Source organism: Lutjanus erythropterus, chromosome 18 (assembly GCF_056507025.1).
Source record: "Lutjanus erythropterus isolate fLutEry1 chromosome 18, fLutEry1.hap2, whole genome shotgun sequence".
NCBI lineage: Eukaryota > Metazoa > Chordata > Actinopteri > Lutjaniformes > Lutjanidae > Lutjanus > Lutjanus erythropterus.
The window spans coordinates 16,615,034-16,632,500 of record NC_139334.1 but is presented as its reverse complement, the minus strand read 5'-3'; the positions used below and the strand labels follow the sequence as shown (position 1 = coordinate 16,632,500).

Below are 17,467 nucleotides of genomic sequence, written 5' to 3'. Positions count from 1 at the left end.
GTATGTATGTATGTATGTATGTATGCTCTCTCCACTATGTATGTATGTATGTCCCAAAAGTAAAAAAAATGAATAAGTCAGTTGTCATTATGTTTTGTCATTTTTATGCTGACATTTTTATTAAACCTGTACTCACAGAGGTAAATCTCACGGCATGTTAGCTGACCACTATCACTTGACATAGGCTAGAGGAAGATGGTAAATGGTCCGTATTTATATAGGGCTTTACTATACCTGAAACGATACCCAAAATGCTTTACATTATACATCACATTCACCCAGTCACACACTCATGGCGGAAGAGCTGCATGTATGTATGTATGCTCTCTCCACTATGTATGTATGTATGTATGTATGTATGTATGTATGTATGCTCTCTCCACTATGTATGTATGTATGTATGTATGTATGTATGTATGTATGTATGCTCTCTCCACTATGTATGTATGTATGTATGTATGTATGCTCTCTCCACTATGTATGTATGTATGTATGTATGTATGCTCTCTCCACTATGTATGTATGTATGTATGTATGTATGTATGTATGCTCTCTCCACTATGTATGTATGTATGTATGTATGCTCTCTCCACTATGTATGTATGTATGTATGTATGTATGTATGTATGTATGCTCTCTCCACTATGTATGTATGTATGTATGTTTGTATGTATGCTCTCTCCACTATGTATGTATGTATGTATGTATGTATGTATGTATGTATGTATGTATGTATGCTCTCTCCACTATGTATGTATGTATGTATGTATGTATGTATGTATGCTCTCTCCACTATGTATGTATGTATGTATGTATGTATGTATGTATGTATGTATGTTCTCTCCACTATGTATGTATGTATGTATGTATGTATGTATGTATGTATGCTCTCTCCACTATGTATGTATGTATGTATGTATGTATGTATGTATGTATGTATGCTCTCTCCACTATGTATGTATGTATGTATGTATGTATGAATGTATGTATGCATGTATGCTCTCTCCACTATGTATGTATGTATGTATGTATGTATGCATGCTCTCTCCACTATGTATGTATGTATGTATGTATGTATGTATGTATGCTCTCTCCATTATGTATATATGTATGTATGTATGTATGTATGTATGCTCTCTCCACTATGTATGTATGTATGTATGTATGTATGTATGTATGTATGTATGCTCTCTCCACTATGTATGTATGTATGTATGTATGTATGTATGTATGTATGTATGTATGCTCTCTCCACTATGTATGTATGTATTATGTATGCTCTCTCCACTATGTATGTATGTATGTATGTATGTATGTATGCTCTCTCCACTATGTATGTATGTATGTATGTATGTATGTTTGCTCTCTCCACTATGTATGTATGTATGTATGTATGTATGTATGTATGCTCTCTCCACTATGTATGTATATATGTATGTATGTTTACTCTCTACACTATGTATGTATGTATGTATGTATGTATGCTCTCTCCACTATGTATGTATGTATGTATGTATGTATGCTCTCTCCACTATGTATGTATGTATGTATGTATGTATGTATGTATGTATGTATGTATGCTCTCTCCACTACGTATGTATGTATGTATGTATGTATGCTCTCTCCACTATGTATGTATGTATGTCACAAAAGTAAAAAAATGAACAAGTCAGTTGTCATTATGTTTTGTCATTTTTATGCTGACATTTTTATTAAACCTGTACTCACAGAGGTAAATCTCACGGCATGTCAGCTGACCACTATCACTTGACATAGGCTAGAGGAAGATGGTAAATGGTCCGTATTTATATAGTGCTTTACTATACCTGAAACGATACCCAAAATGCTTTACATTATACATCACATTCACCCAGTCACACACTCATGGCGGAAGAGCTGCATGTATGTATGTTTGCTCTCTCCACTATGTATGTATGTATGTATGTATGTATGTATGCTCTCTCCACTATGTATGAATGTATGTATGTATGTATGTATGTATGTATGTATGTATGTATGTATGTATGCTCTCTCCACTATGTATGTATGTATGTATGTATGTATGTATGTATGTATGCTCTCTCCACTATGTATGTATGTATGTATGTATGTATGTATGCTCTCTCCACTATGTATGTATGTATGTATGTATGTATGTATGTATGCTCTCTCCACTATGTATGTATGTATGTATGTATGTATGTATGTATGTATGTATGTATGCTCTCTCCACTATGTATGTATGTATGTATGTATGTATGTATTTATGTTTGCTCTCTCCACTATGTATGTATGTATGTATGTATGTATGTATGTATGCTCTCTCCACTATGTATGTATGTATGTATGTATGTATGTATGCTCTCTCCACTATGTATGTATGTATGTATGTATGTATGTATGCTCTCTCCACTATGTATGTATGTATGTATGTATGTATGCTCTCTCCACTATGTATGTATGTATGTATGTATGTATGTATGTATGTATGTATGTATGTATGTATGTATGCTCTCTCCACTATGTATGTATGTATGTATGTATGCTCTCTCCACTATGTATGTATGTATGTATGTATGTATGCTCTCTCCACTATGTATGTATGTATGTATGTATGTATGTATGTTTGCTCTCTCCACTATGTATGTATGTATGTATGTATGTATGTATGTATGTATGCTCTCTCCACTATGTATGTATGTATGTATGTATGTATGTTTGCTCTCTCCACTATGTATGTATGTATGTATGTATGTATGTATGTATGTATGTATGTATGCTCTCTCCACTATGTATGTATGTATGTATGTATGTATGTATGTATGTATGTATGCATGCTCTCTCCACTATGTATGTATGTATGTATGCTCTCTCCACTATGTATGTATGTATGTATGTATGTATGTATGCTCTCTCCACTATGTATGTATGTATGTCCCAAAAGTAAAAAAAATGAATAAGTCAGTTGCCATTATGTTTTGTCATTTTTATGCTGACATTTTTATTAAACCTGTACTCACAGAGGTAAATCTCACGGCATGTCAGCTGACCACTATCACTTGACATAGGCTAGAGGAAGATGGTAAATGGTCCGTATTTATATAGGGCTTTACTATACCTGAAACGATACCCAAAATGCTTTACATTATACATCACATTCACCCAGTCACACACTCATGGCGGAAGAGCTGCATGTATGTATGTATGCTCTCTCCACTATGTATGTATGTATGTATGTATGTATGTATGTATGTATGCTCTCTCCACTATGTATGTATGTATGTATGTATGTATGTATGTATGTATGCATGCTCTCTCCACTATGTATGTATGTATGTATGCTCTCTCCACTATGTATGTATGTATGTATGTATGTATGTATGCTCTCTCCACTATGTATGTATGTATGTCCCAAAAGTCAAAAAATGAACAAGTCAGTTGTCATTATGTTTTGTCATTTTTATGCTGACATTTTTATTAAACCTGTACTCACAGAGGTAAATCTCACGGCATGTCAGCTGACCACTATCACTTGACATAGGCTAGAGGAAGATGGTAAATGGTCCGTATTTATATAGTGCTTTACTATACCTGAAACGATACCCAAAATGCTTTACATTATACATCACATTCACCCAGTCACACACTCATGGCGGAAGAGCTGCATGTATGTATGTATGCTCTCTCCACTATGTATGTATGTATGTATGTATGTATGTATGTATGTATGCTCTCTCCACTATGTATGTATGTATGTATGTATGTATGTATGTATGCTCTCTCCACTATGTATGTATGTATGTATGTATGTATGCTCTCTCCACTATGTATGTATGTATGTATGTATGCTCTCTCCACTATGTATGTATGTATGTATGTATGTATGTATGTATGCTCTCTCCACTATGTATGTATGTATGTATGTATGCTCTCTCCACTATGTATGTATGTATGTATGTATGTATGTATGTATGTATGCTCTCTCCACTATGTATGTATGTATGTATGTATGTATGCTCTCTCCACTATGTATGTATGTATGTATGTATGTATGTATGTATGTATGCTCTCTCCACTATGTATGTATGTATGTATGTATGTATGTATGCTCTCTCCACTATGTATGTATGTATGTATGTATGTATGTATGTATGTATGTATGTATGTTCTCTCCACTATGTATGTATGTATGTATGTATGTATGTATGTATGCTCTCTCCACTATGTATGTATGTATGTATGTATGTATGTATGTATGTATGTATGTATGTATGCTCTCTCCACTATGTATGTATGTATGTATGTATGTATGAATGTATGTATGCATGTATGCTCTCTCCACTATGTATGTATGTATGTATGTATGTATGCATGCTCTCTCCACTATGTATGTATGTATGTATGTATGTATGTATGTATGTATGTATGTATGCTCTCTCCATTATGTATATATGTATGTATGTATGTATGTATGTATGCTCTCTCCACTATGTATGTATGTATGTATGTATGTATGTATGTATGTATGTATGTATGCTCTCTCCACTATGTATGTATGTATGTATGTATGCTCTCTCCACTATGTATGTATGTATGTATGTATGTATGTATGCTCTCTCCACTATGTATGTATGTATGTATGTATGTATGTATGTTTGCTCTCTCCACTATGTATGTATGTATGTATGTATGTATGTATGTATGCTCTCTCCACTATGTATGTATATATGTATGTATGTTTACTCTCTACACTATGTATGTATGTATGTATGTATGTATGCTCTCTCCACTATGTATGTATGTATGTATGTATGTATGCTCTCTCCACTACGTATGTATGTATGTATGTATGTATGCTCTCTCCACTATGTATGTATGTATGTCACAAAAGTAAAAAAATGAACAAGTCAGTTGTCATTATGTTTTGTCATTTTTATGCTGACATTTTTATTAAACCTGTACTCACAGAGGTAAATCTCACGGCATGTCAGCTGACCACTATCACTTGACATAGGCTAGAGGAAGATGGTAAATGGTCCGTATTTATATAGTGCTTTACTATACCTGAAACGATACCCAAAATGCTTTACATTATACATCACATTCACCCAGTCACACACTCATGGCGGAAGAGCTGCATGTATGTATGTTTGCTCTCTCCACTATGTATGTATGTATGTATGTATGTATGTATGTATGCTCTCTCCACTATGTATGAATGTATGTATGTATGTATGTATGTATGTATGTATGTATGTATGTATGTATGCTCTCTCCACTATGTATGTATGTATGTATGTATGTATGTATGTATGTATGCTCTCTCCACTATGTATGTATGTATGTATGTATGTATGCTCTCTCCACTATGTATGTATGTATGTATGTATGTATGTATGCTCTCTCCACTATGTATGTATGTATGTATGTATGTATGTATGCTCTCTCCACTATGTATGTATGTATGTATGTATGTATGTATGTATGTATGTATGTATGTATGCTCTCTCCACTATGTATGTATGTATGTATGTTTGTATGTATGCTCTCTCCACTATGTATGTATGTATGTATGCATGTATGCTCTCTCCACTATGTATGTATGTATGTATGTATGTATGTATGTATGCATGTATGCTCTCTCCACTATGTATGTATGTATGTATGTATGCTCTCTCCACTATGTATGTATGTATGCTCTCTCCACTATGTATGTATGTATGTATGTATGTATGTATGTATGTATGCTCTCTCCACTATGTATATATGTATGTATGTATGTATGTATGCTCTCTCCACTATGTATGTATGTATGTATGTAAGTATGTATGTATGCTCTCTCCACTATGTATGTATGTATGTATGTATGCTCTCTCCACTATGTATGTATGTATGTATGTATGTATGCTCTCTCCACTATGTATGTATGTATGTATGTATGTATGCTCTCTCCACTATGTATGTATGTATGTATATATGTATGTATGCTCTCTCCACTATGTATGTATGTATGTATGTATGTATGTATGTTCTCTCCACTATGTATGTATGTATGTATGTATGTATGTATGTATGTATGTATGCTCTCTCCACTATGTATGTATGTATGTATGTATGCTCTCTCCACTATGTATGTATGTATGTATGTATGTATGAATGTATGTATGCATGTATGCTCTCTCCACTATGTATGTATGTATGTATGTATGTATGCATGCTCTCTCCACTATGTACGTATGTATGTATGTATGTATGTATGTATGTATGTATGTATGTATGCTCTCTCCATTATGTATATATGTATGTATGTATGTATGTATGTATGTATGTATGTATGCTCTCTCCACTATGTATGTATGTATGTATGTATGTATGTATGCTCTCTCCACTATGTATGTATGTATGTATGTATGCTCTCTCCACTATGTATGTATGTATGTATGTATGTATGTATGTATGCTCTCTCCACTATGTATGTATGTATGTATGTATGTATGTATGTATGTATGTTTGCTCTCTCCACTATGTATGTATGTATGTATGTATGTATGTATGCTCTCTCCACTATGTATGTATATATGTATGTATGTTTACTCTCTACACTATGTATGTATGTATGTATGTATGTATGCTCTCTCCACTATGTATGTATGTATGTATGTATGTATGTATGTATGTATGCTCTCTCCACTACGTATGTATGTATGTATGTATGTATGTATGCTCTCTCCACTATGTATGTATGTATGTCACAAAAGTAAAAAAATGAACAAGTCAGTTGTCATTATGTTTTGTCATTTTTATGCTGACATTTTTATTAAACCTGTACTCACAGAGGTAAATCTCACGGCATGTCAGCTGACCACTATCACTTGACATAGGCTAGAGGAAGATGGTAAATGGTCCGTATTTATATAGTGCTTTACTATACCTGAAACGATACCCAAAATGCTTTACATTATACATCACATTCACCCAGTCACACACTCATGGCGGAAGAGCTGCATGTATGTATGTTTGCTCTCTCCACTATGTATGTATGTATGTATGTATGTATGTATGCTCTCTCCACTATGTATGAATGTATGTATGTATGTATGTATGTATGTATGTATGTATGTATGTATGTATGCTCTCTCCACTATGTATGTATGTATGTATGTATGTATGTATGCTCTCTCCACTATGTATGTATGTATGTATGTATGTATGCTCTCTCCACTATGTATGTATGTATGTATGTATGCTCTCTCCACTATGTATGTATGTATGTATGTATGTATGTATGCTCTCTCCACTATGTATGTATGTATGTATGTATGTATGTATGTATGTTTGCTCTCTCCACTATGTATGTATGTATGTATGTATGTATGCTCTCTCCACTATGTATGTATGTATGTATGTATGTATGTATGTATGTATGTATGTATGTATGCTCTCTCCACTATGTATGTATGTATGTATGTATGTATGCTCTCTCCACTATGTATGTATGTATGTATGCTCTCTCCACTATGTATGTATGTATGTATGTATGTATGTATGCTCTCTCCACTATGTATGTATGTATGTATGTATGTATGTATGTATGTATGTATGCTCTCTCCACTATGTATGTATGTATGTATGTATGTATGTATGTATGCTATCTCCACTATGTATGTATGTATGTATGTATGTATGTATGCTCTCTCCACTATGTATGTATGTATGTATGTATGCATGTATGCTCTCTCCACTATGTATGTATGTATGTATGTATGTATGTATGCATGCTCTCTCCACTATGTATGTATGTATGTATGTATGTATGCTCTCTCCACTATGTATGTATGTATGCTCTCTCCACTATGTATGTATGTATGTATGTATGTATGTATGTATGTATGCTCTCTCCACTATGTATGTATGTATGTATGTATGTATGTATGTATGTATGTATGCTCTCTCCACTATGTATGTATGTATGTATGTATGTATGTATGTATGTATGCTCTCTCCACTATGTATGTATGTATGTATGTATGTATGTATGTATGCTCTCTCCACTATGTATGTATGTATGTATGTATGAATGCATGTATGCTCTCTCCACTATGTATGTATGTATGTATGTATGTATGTATGCATGCTCTCTCCACTATGTATGTATGTATGTATGCTCTCTCCACTATGTATGTATGTATGTATGCTCTCTCCACTATGTATGTATGTATGTATGTATGTATGTATGCTCTCTCCACTATGTATGTATTTATGCATGTATGTATGTATGTATGTATGCTCTCTCCACTATGTATGTATGTATGTATGTATGTATGTATGTTTGCTCTCTCCACTATGTATGTATGTATGTATGTATGTATGCTCTCTCCACTATGTATGTATGTATGTATGTATGTATGTATGTATGTATGTATGTATGCTCTCTCCACTATGTATGTATGTATGTATGTATGTATGTATGCTCTCTCCACTATGTATGTATGTATGTCCCAAAAGTCAAAAAATGAACAAGTCAGTTGTCATTATGTTTTGTCATTTTTATGCTGACATTTTTATTAAACCTGTACTCACAGAGGTAAATCTCACGGCATGTCAGCTGACCACTATCACTTGACATAGGCTAGAGGAAGATGGTAAATGGTCCGTATTTATATAGTGCTTAACTATACCTGAAACGATACCCAAAATGCTTTACATTATACATCACATTCACCCAGTCACACACTCATGGCGGAAGAGCTGCCATGCAAGACGTTAACCACGACCCATCAGGAGCGGTTAGGGGTTCGGTGTCTTGCTCAGGGACACCTCAACATGACCTCTGCAGGCCAGGATCAAACCAGCAACGGTTACAAGATGGCCACTCTACCCACTGAACCATGCTGCCCCGTCATTCAAAGTGATATAATAACCATTTATGAGAGGATATATTTATGTCAAATTTTAAATAATGTGTTGGTGTTATGAGTACCTATGCATACCCTCGTCAAATGAAGTGTTACTTAAATTTGTTTTGTTGGTTTGTGGTTGTTTTCACGAGATAATGATTTGTTGGAAAACTGTGGAGAGCGAAGTATGTTTAGGGAAGCAATAGTTATTCTCTTGTTTCAAAGTCAGTGTATTTAACAGTCTTAGATTCTCAAAACACAAAATATAGACCTCTATATTACATTATCTGTCAAGTTTTACATTATCATTTTTTTTAAAAAAGACCCACCTGAAAATGTAATAAATCTCCAATAATGTAATAAGGCATTACATTATCGATAAAAATGTTATTAAAATATCAGTCAGAATATTTTATTACATTATTGGTCAAGTTATTACATTATTGGGTTTTATTACATTTTCGATTGAGTTAAGTGCAAATTTGAGCACATTTTCAGGCGTTATTACATTTTCAGTAAATTATTACATTATTGGGTGCTCCAACCCCTCGTGCAGCACTGCACTAAAAACGTAAATGTATAAAGGATACTACATGGGCTAAGGAACGCTTTAGAAAACCGTTGTCAGTAAACACAGTTTGTTGCTGCATCTACAGTACAAATGTAAGTTCAGACTATCATGCAAAGCAAAAGCCACATATTAACAACATCCAGGAAAACTGCCGACCTCAGCCAGCCTGGTGGCTGAGCTCATCCGAGATGGACTGACACAAAGTGGAAAAGTGTGCTGTGTTCTGATGAATCCTCGTTTTAGATCATGTTCAGAAATCATGGACCTCATGCCCTCCAGGCTAAAGAGGAAAAGGACCATCCAGATTGTTACCAGCGCTAACTTCAAAAGGCAGTATCTGTGATGGTATGGAGGTGTGTTAGTGCCCAGGGGTAACTGTCACGTCTGTGAAAGCCCCACTAATGCTGACAGGTTTTGGAGCGACATATACTGCCATTTAGATGACATCTTTTTCAGAGATGTCCCTTTTTATGTCAGCAAGACGATGCCAAGACACCAAGACGCATTCTGCGAGTGTTACAACAATGTGGCTTTGAGGTAAAAGAGTTCTGGTACTAGACTAACCTGCCTGCAGTCCGGTCCTGTCTCCAACTGAAAAGGTGTGGTGCATTATGAAGCAAAAAATACAACAACAGAGACCCCAAACTGTTGAGCACATTAGGTTGTATATCAAGCAAGAATGAGAGAGAATAAGTGTCCTCAATTCCCAAGTGGTGACTGAGTATAAACATGCCCCAGTCCAAACTCTGTGTATATATTTTCAAAAAACAAAGAAGTTTATCAGTTTGAACAGTACATTACATTTACACTGTATTCAACTGAATATAGGTTGAAAAGTTTTTGCAAATCAGCAAAAATTTACAAATTCTGTTCATTGTGTTTGCATTTAGATTTTTCACAGCATCCCAACATTTTTGGAATTGGGGTTGTATTTTATCATCTTTAGTACACTTCTCTTCATTCTGAGTGCAGTCTTGGCTGTTTGTAACAGTGCACAGCTTCTTTCCCATTCAGATGTAAGCTCAAATGAAGGTGCATGACATGTAACAACTTGCTTACATGTGAGAAAATACAAGAGATAAGGAAGTGAATAAAGCTAACTTGCAGCCTACACTAGTTTCAGTACTTACATCAGACAGTCCTGCTCATCTTCTGCCTGGAAATGGTACGTCCGATTATCTGTGGAGAAGGAGAAATGGTAGTTAGGCCTGCAACTAATGATTTTTCTCATTATTGCTTAGTCATTTAGAGCTCATAGCGACGTCTTAAAATTGCTTCTTTTGTCCAACCAACAGTCCAAAAACCCAATTCATCATAAATCTTCACATTTAAGAAACTGGAACAGGAAAATGTTTGACTTTTTTGCTTTGAGGATGACTGAAACAATTAATCGGTTATCAGAATACTTATAGTAACTAATTTTCTCTCATCATTGCTGCTCTAAAGGGGGGTAAGTGCACCCTGAGAAATTGCTAAATCAAGGAGGGAGTGAAAAGGATTTTAAAAGTTAACTGGATGGCAGAAATAAAGGTTGCATGGTTAGACATGACAATAAACAAGATTAATCATACAAACTCTCTGGGATTCATTACAACTAAAATGTGTCTGATTCTAATTTCTATTGATGTGGAGACCAAACAGACAAGCTTTCACACAGCTGCACTGCAGATGACTCTTTCTAGTCTTTACTGATGATATGTGGAGGGAAGAGTGTTAAGGGTCAAACGTGAGGAATGAACCTACGAGTGACCAGGTCAAAGGTCCTCCTGTCCTCTGGGTTCGGTCGCACCTGACAGGTCAGGAGGTTCAGCTTGGCTGGTGGTCGATTAATCTGCAGACAGACAAGCTTTTTTTCAGTACGTATTGGAGGATTTGGACAGACTTCAAGGGACAGAGGCACTTTGGTCTGAATCTGAATGCTTGGTGACAGTTTAAGCCAAGTGTCCGGTCCTCACCGTACTGTGGGAAATAGTCAAGCAGCCAAATTTCACCCCACACTTCCTCTTCTGCCACACTTTCCTAATCCTGCAGAGAAAAAATATCAAATTTGAAAAAAAAACCTGGATGATTTTGATGCAGTGCAAAAAGTGATAACAGTGTTAACACACAGCCTTGAGTAATGCTGGCCCACTGAACTTCTGTTCACAGCACTTCACTCTTGTTTTCTTTATCTTGATTGAATCAGGTTAAATGACTGAGAACGTGTTCTGTTTTGTGTCAGTGGCCTGAGGAAAGTTTGCTCCCCTCCCGTCTCCCATTCACCCTACTGAACCACATCCCCTCTCCTTATCACACTGTAATCTAGCTCTGAGTGTGTGTATGTGAGTGCATGACTGTGTGTGCATGATGCAAAAGTTGGATCCGCTCAGTTAGCCCGTCTGCCAATACGTTCCACAGGAGGGGCCCCTGCTTGAATCTTCATCTCACAATAATGAAGACCAGGTGGGGCAGACAAAGTTTAAGTTTTCTCTCCCTTCATGCCTTACTTGCTTACTCTTCACCCAGTTTCAAAGCCACTGACCTCAAAAGAGTTTGTGACCAGCTTTCATTACTTTTCAAATGTTACAACTTGTTAAAATATGCACACGTAGAATTTTGAGTAATTTTGCACAGGTGTCTTACAGCTTTTTAGGAGTAAAATCCAAGCACACTTTCAGGGTACCTAAACAAAGATTTACAGACTCAAAGCCTTTATCATCCCATCTAAATTGTTACTATAAATGCAATTGCAGATTTCTTCATGTACAATATATGTTTGTCTATTTTATTAGCTCCTTATATGAACTTTGTATGTTTTGATCATGATTATTTAATAATTTTACTCAATTTTCACTTCAAATATTTGAAGATTTTTGGTTTATATGAACAACTGCATAGCTGAAGCTCCAGATTATGTAAAAACAAATCATGCAGTTTTAAAACTAAAGCTTATTTGTAACATTTTCCAACTTTCAAGACATTGTGTAAACCTGTTTGCAGTAATAAAAGGACTTATGTTGACCAGCTACAACATATTAAAGGGATATTTCAGGGGGTTTTTACCTGGCTAAAACACATTTTGCTGCTGACCCTGTCCACGGCAGCTCACTGCTTACCTTCCATGCTGTTACTCCTGTCTGCTTCTCTAAACTGTGGGCGTGTCAACCTGCATCTACTGTAGGTAACAAACTGACTGTCAATAAGCACGTCATATGACCCAACTTAAAAAAAAAAAGAACTATCCCTTTAAATAACATGATTATTTACAGTTCACAGCACATTTTGATGTTATGCAAGCTGCTCCAATTCTAACGTAATACTTGTGTTAAAACTGCCTGTAACCAGATACTGTAACTAATGCTTTTACACACCCGTCACTCTTCTTGAGCAGGAAGCCAGATTTCTCTGTCCCATACTTCTTGTTGCCCTGCGGTTGGTGGATGCTATACCCGTTGCCAGAGTTCTTCCTGTTCAGATACTCCTGGGATAAAAACAGAGATTTAGGACTTTTCTTCAAAGGCTTTCAGCCAGCTCTGAAGATCATGGAAATTTAAAACAATATAAAACAACTGTGGCAGGACAAAGACATCTGATAGTAATAACTAGCAATTAAAGCCGTCTGCTGCAGGATTCTTTCAAGCAAACATTTTGTTTACACAAAAGTGTGCCAACTCGAGGTACGTTATATTTAATGAGTATAATCATAAGGCAATATGAATACGCATACCTCTTTGCCCTCCACTTGCAGAAGTAATCTGAGAGAATCCCTTAACTGAGTGAGTTGTTTTACCTCCTCGTCTTGATCCTGACGCACCTACAATACAAACACAACATCATGAAACTGTTTATTCAATTGCACCAATAAAAAAATATCAATTAGTTCAGAGAATAGCATGTTTTGTGTTCTCTGGTATTCATTTGATTATATGCAATGCTTTTTTTTATTCTTCCAAGAATTGGGTGTGGAGTGACAATACATCAGAGCTTTGTGTAATGGTCTAAGTAATGCAGAACAGAGCTCAGTGCTCGGGTGTGTCGTCCTCGGAGGTTGTGCATTTTGTATTAAAGCAGCAAAGTGACCAGTGTTGCATGCAAGACAAATCAATTTAACTGAAATATTTCAGCATTTTTCCTGGGAAACATAACACAGATTCTGTCTGAATTTCCTTCTTGAGGCTGAGGTATGGCATGTCTGAGCGGGTCTCTGCTCTGCCCATGCAGAACCAGAAAAACCTCTAACGTTTACCAGTATCACTGTTTACAGCCGATTTCCAGGGCTCTATCCAGGAGAAAGGTCTGCGCCAACTGGAAACCAGTCGGAGTGGTTGGAGAAATAGGTGAGCACCGGGGAAAGAATGAAAATGAGGGATGCTTTCAGTTTAATCTTTACGAAATAAGGGGAGGCATTTCTGGGAAAAGACTCAAATAAGTCTCTGCCTGAGGGTTCAGCTGGGGGGAGGGTCTCAGGAAATGGGGAGAGACTGAGGTTTTGGCTGTTGTGAAGGAACAACAGAGAAAAAGTACTCCAGATACAGGGATGGATGTAAATAAGTAACAGATTACTGTATTATTTTTTTTTGGCTAGATGTACTTTTACATTATGCAATCTACTTCACTGCTTCTGAAGGAGCAATGTGTGTGACCTTAGCATCCAAAAAACAGAACTGCAGTCCAAATAGCAGGTTGGAGCCATAGACAGCATATGAAATAGGTTTCAACCCAATTTAATATACGATCTGCAGTTGATGTGAGTTATTTCCCCTCGCTCAGTCCTCCCCGGACATGAAGTTCAGGCAGAATGTCTGCAGGCTGCAGGGACACTCAACCTGCACAAGTGCAAGACGAGCACAACATTAAACTTTAACGATAACAAATGATGACGAGTCCGACACTGTGGGTTGATCAGCTGTTTAAAGTCAGGATGTGCAGGACCTCGATACTGCAGCTCCAACACTGGTCTCTACAAACGATGTTAAGACCGTACGAAATACTGGTCTAAGTTTGTTTGTTTGTTTTCACTTTTAATTCGTTTAGTTTTGAAATTGCCATGCTGAAGGCGAAGATGAACCTCCACTTTTGGGCCTAAAGCTCAAATGATTCATCTACCAGCAGCAGCACTGACTCCGCCCCAACCAGATGATGGCGGACCTGAAAGGCAAAATCCTCACCTTGTTGGAGAAAAAGACATCGCTATACTGCTAATGTTGGAGCTAAAGACTGCGCTGCTTGAAGAATTTGTGGCTGTAAAATCCAAACTAAATACAGTAAAAGCAGATTTCCAGTCCTCTTTTCACCACTTTATAGGAGGTACTAAAAACAATCAAAGCTTTACTGTAAGTGCTGTAAGTGCCCTCTTTTACCTGTTGTTGTGACTGAGCAGCTGATGACAAATGTAGAATACAAGAAAAAAACGTGTGTGTGTGTGTGTGTGTTCTGTGATAACATCACTTTGAGTCATTTAGGACAACAGGACCACCGACTTTACACTTTGCCTTCTTAATCATAACAAATATTCTCCTGAAATCATAACAAACCTGGATTATAACAATAGTGTTTGCAGACATACAGTAAAGGTGACTAACATTTACCCCTATAAACACTGAGTGCTATAACGCAGGTAGACAGAGCCTCTGTGTATTTACCGTGTGAACGGACGCAGCGAGCTTCTCAATAAAAGGAGCGAGATTCTCTGCAGCTTTCAGCCCGTCCTGAAAGAAACTGAGAACAGAAACAGAACAAATGCTGAGTCATGATCGTGCTTGAAACCAAACATCCTAGTTCACACCAACCAAAACATCACATGCTGAGGCTGTATAAGCAACTCCATTCCCACATAAAACCCTCAGTATGATTAAAATGGATAAATGGTTAACAGCAGTAATGATAGCTTGTAGAAGAAAAGTGAAAACCAGAGAACCTCAACTATTATGCACAAACCTTCACGGAAACGCTGAGGTAGAAATCAAATCCACATGCTTTTCGGGCCAGGAAAAAGTCAGTCCTTTTTTTTTTCCTTGTTCTTATTTCACACAGAAAGCAAAATGGCAAGACAGCAAAAAAAGGAAAGGAAAGGTGCTGTTGGCTGAGACTGACCTGAGTTGGGCCTGGAAATACTTGATAAGGCTCTGGAGAAGATCAGGGCCCTGACGCACCTTCAGCTCCTGGATCTTCAAAAGATACTGAAAGCATAAACAAACAGATGGTTAAAAACACTCCAGAAATAGCGGCTCTTAACGGGAAGATGCTCCACAAAAACATGGAGCCTGAATATGAGATAGATAATAAGACTATCTGAAGTGGGGTCGTGTGAGGTACATAATCCATGTATTTTCTAGAGTAGTTTGGAGAAGCAGAGAGGGAGACCCTGCAAAGAAATTAAGCAATGCACTGCTGTGGACAGGGTCAGCAGCAAAACATATTTTAGCCACTTAAAAAAGGGCCAATCTAAAAAAATCAATATCACTTTAAGTGTATAGTACATTCAGCACTTTAACTTACTGTCATACGGCCTTTTCTGCTATACGTCGTTATACAAGTCAAATATCACTCTCCAAACCAACCAAACTCCACTGGTGAAATCCTTTATTTTAACTTGCACAATATGTGCGCTGCTGGTCTAAGGTAGTGCCTTGACTTCTTGGTTCATTTGTGTTATTGTATTTTAAAAGGTTAGTTCGGATTCAGTGAAATCACACAGTAATGCAAACAGACTAACTGAGGCAGCAGCAGACCAGCAACTCCCCTGTTCTGCAAGGTAAAATTCCTGATTTCACCAATGGAGTCTGGTTGAAGAGCAATATTTTAGCTCCCATCAAAAAAGGCTATCTGGCTTCAAGGTAAAGCAGTGAAAATACAGTGTACACTTCAACTAGTATTCATTAATTATTGATTTTATTTTAGGTGGGCCTTTTTAAGGTTGATTTTCTGTAGATAATACACTGACTAACTAAGCCTGACCAAATATTCCAAACTATCCCTTTAATATCCTGTTTTGAGGGGCATGTTTTTAGTGTGTGGCTTTCCAGGACACTTCTTCATGTTGTTTCAAAGTTCATTTCAACACACCAGCCAGTCGGTGAACCTTGCAGACTGAAACTGGAAAAAAAATAAATAACACAGACACATAGGGAGGCCTTATTGTGAATAATTTCCATCCCGCCTCAAGTCCAACTTCATATTTTTAAAAGCTTTGAGGAAAAACTGTCAGGGGTTTTTTAGCTGTGTGTGGAAGGAATGACTGCGTTGTCTTTGCTCTATAAAACCCAACTCTTAATCCATCTGTTTCTCTGTAGCTGAAGCAGAGACTCAGGCTCAGTGAAGTGTTTCTGTTCTCTGTATATTTATGTGAGTTTGTGTGTGTTTTTATGTATGCAGAGCAAAAGAAAGACATTCAGAGAGACGGAGGGGTGGAGCAGCTTGCAACAAGTGGAAATTCCATTTTCCCTGCCTCTCCTCTTTGTCTCGACAGCTGGTCTCAGTCAGCATTAGACTGTTTTTTCTCAGGCTTTTCTCCAGCTACATGTGCACTAACATTAGCTGAGACTGCACCACCTGTATGTAACAGCGCTGCCAGTGTATTTCACAAGAATTTCCCCCAAATGTGGCAGTCACTTGTGAGTCACGAAGCATTTTCACTGCACGTTCTAATGTACATGACCCAGCTCTGCGAGACTCAACCCATTAAGCTCATGTTTGACTTTATAAAACATATTTTTCCATCATAGGAATTACTGGAGGGATACAAAAGGGATTGAGCCCGGCCATGCAGCTGACCATGGATGGAATATGGAAATACACAGTGCAGACCACCCATGTGAACTAAGTCAAGCCCTTCTCAGGTATGTGAAAGGTGTCTGGATCTGGGTATTTTGACTGGCACTAATCCCCTACCTCACACATTTGCAGCTGAAAGGTCCTTCTCTCTCGCTCCATGTCCTCCCCTCCTCCGTCTGATCCCTCTGTCCTGATCAGCCCCAGCTGCCTGCTCTTCTCCTTCCTCTCCTTCTCCAGCTTCCCTCTG

General features: G+C 37.1%; 1 protein-coding gene across 2 annotated transcripts in view; it reads right to left on the bottom strand.

Moving 5' to 3' along the window:
* asap3 (ArfGAP with SH3 domain, ankyrin repeat and PH domain 3) overlaps window positions 1-17,467 on the bottom strand; it is a 60,361-nt gene that overhangs the window by 25,468 nt on the left and 17,426 nt on the right. For both annotated transcript variants that reach the window (XM_084741976.1, XM_084741975.1), the window contains exons 6-13: window positions 17,338-17,464; window positions 15,541-15,626; window positions 15,090-15,165; window positions 13,175-13,261; window positions 12,819-12,928; window positions 11,424-11,493; window positions 11,212-11,299; window positions 10,599-10,647 (exon numbers count right to left, since the gene is read on the bottom strand). In XM_084741976.1, coding sequence (XP_084598102.1) covers window positions 10,599-10,647; window positions 11,212-11,299; window positions 11,424-11,493; window positions 12,819-12,928; window positions 13,175-13,261; window positions 15,090-15,165; window positions 15,541-15,626; window positions 17,338-17,464 — 693 coding nt within the window. The remainder of the gene's footprint in view (window positions 1-10,598; window positions 10,648-11,211; window positions 11,300-11,423; window positions 11,494-12,818; window positions 12,929-13,174; window positions 13,262-15,089; window positions 15,166-15,540; window positions 15,627-17,337; window positions 17,465-17,467) is intronic.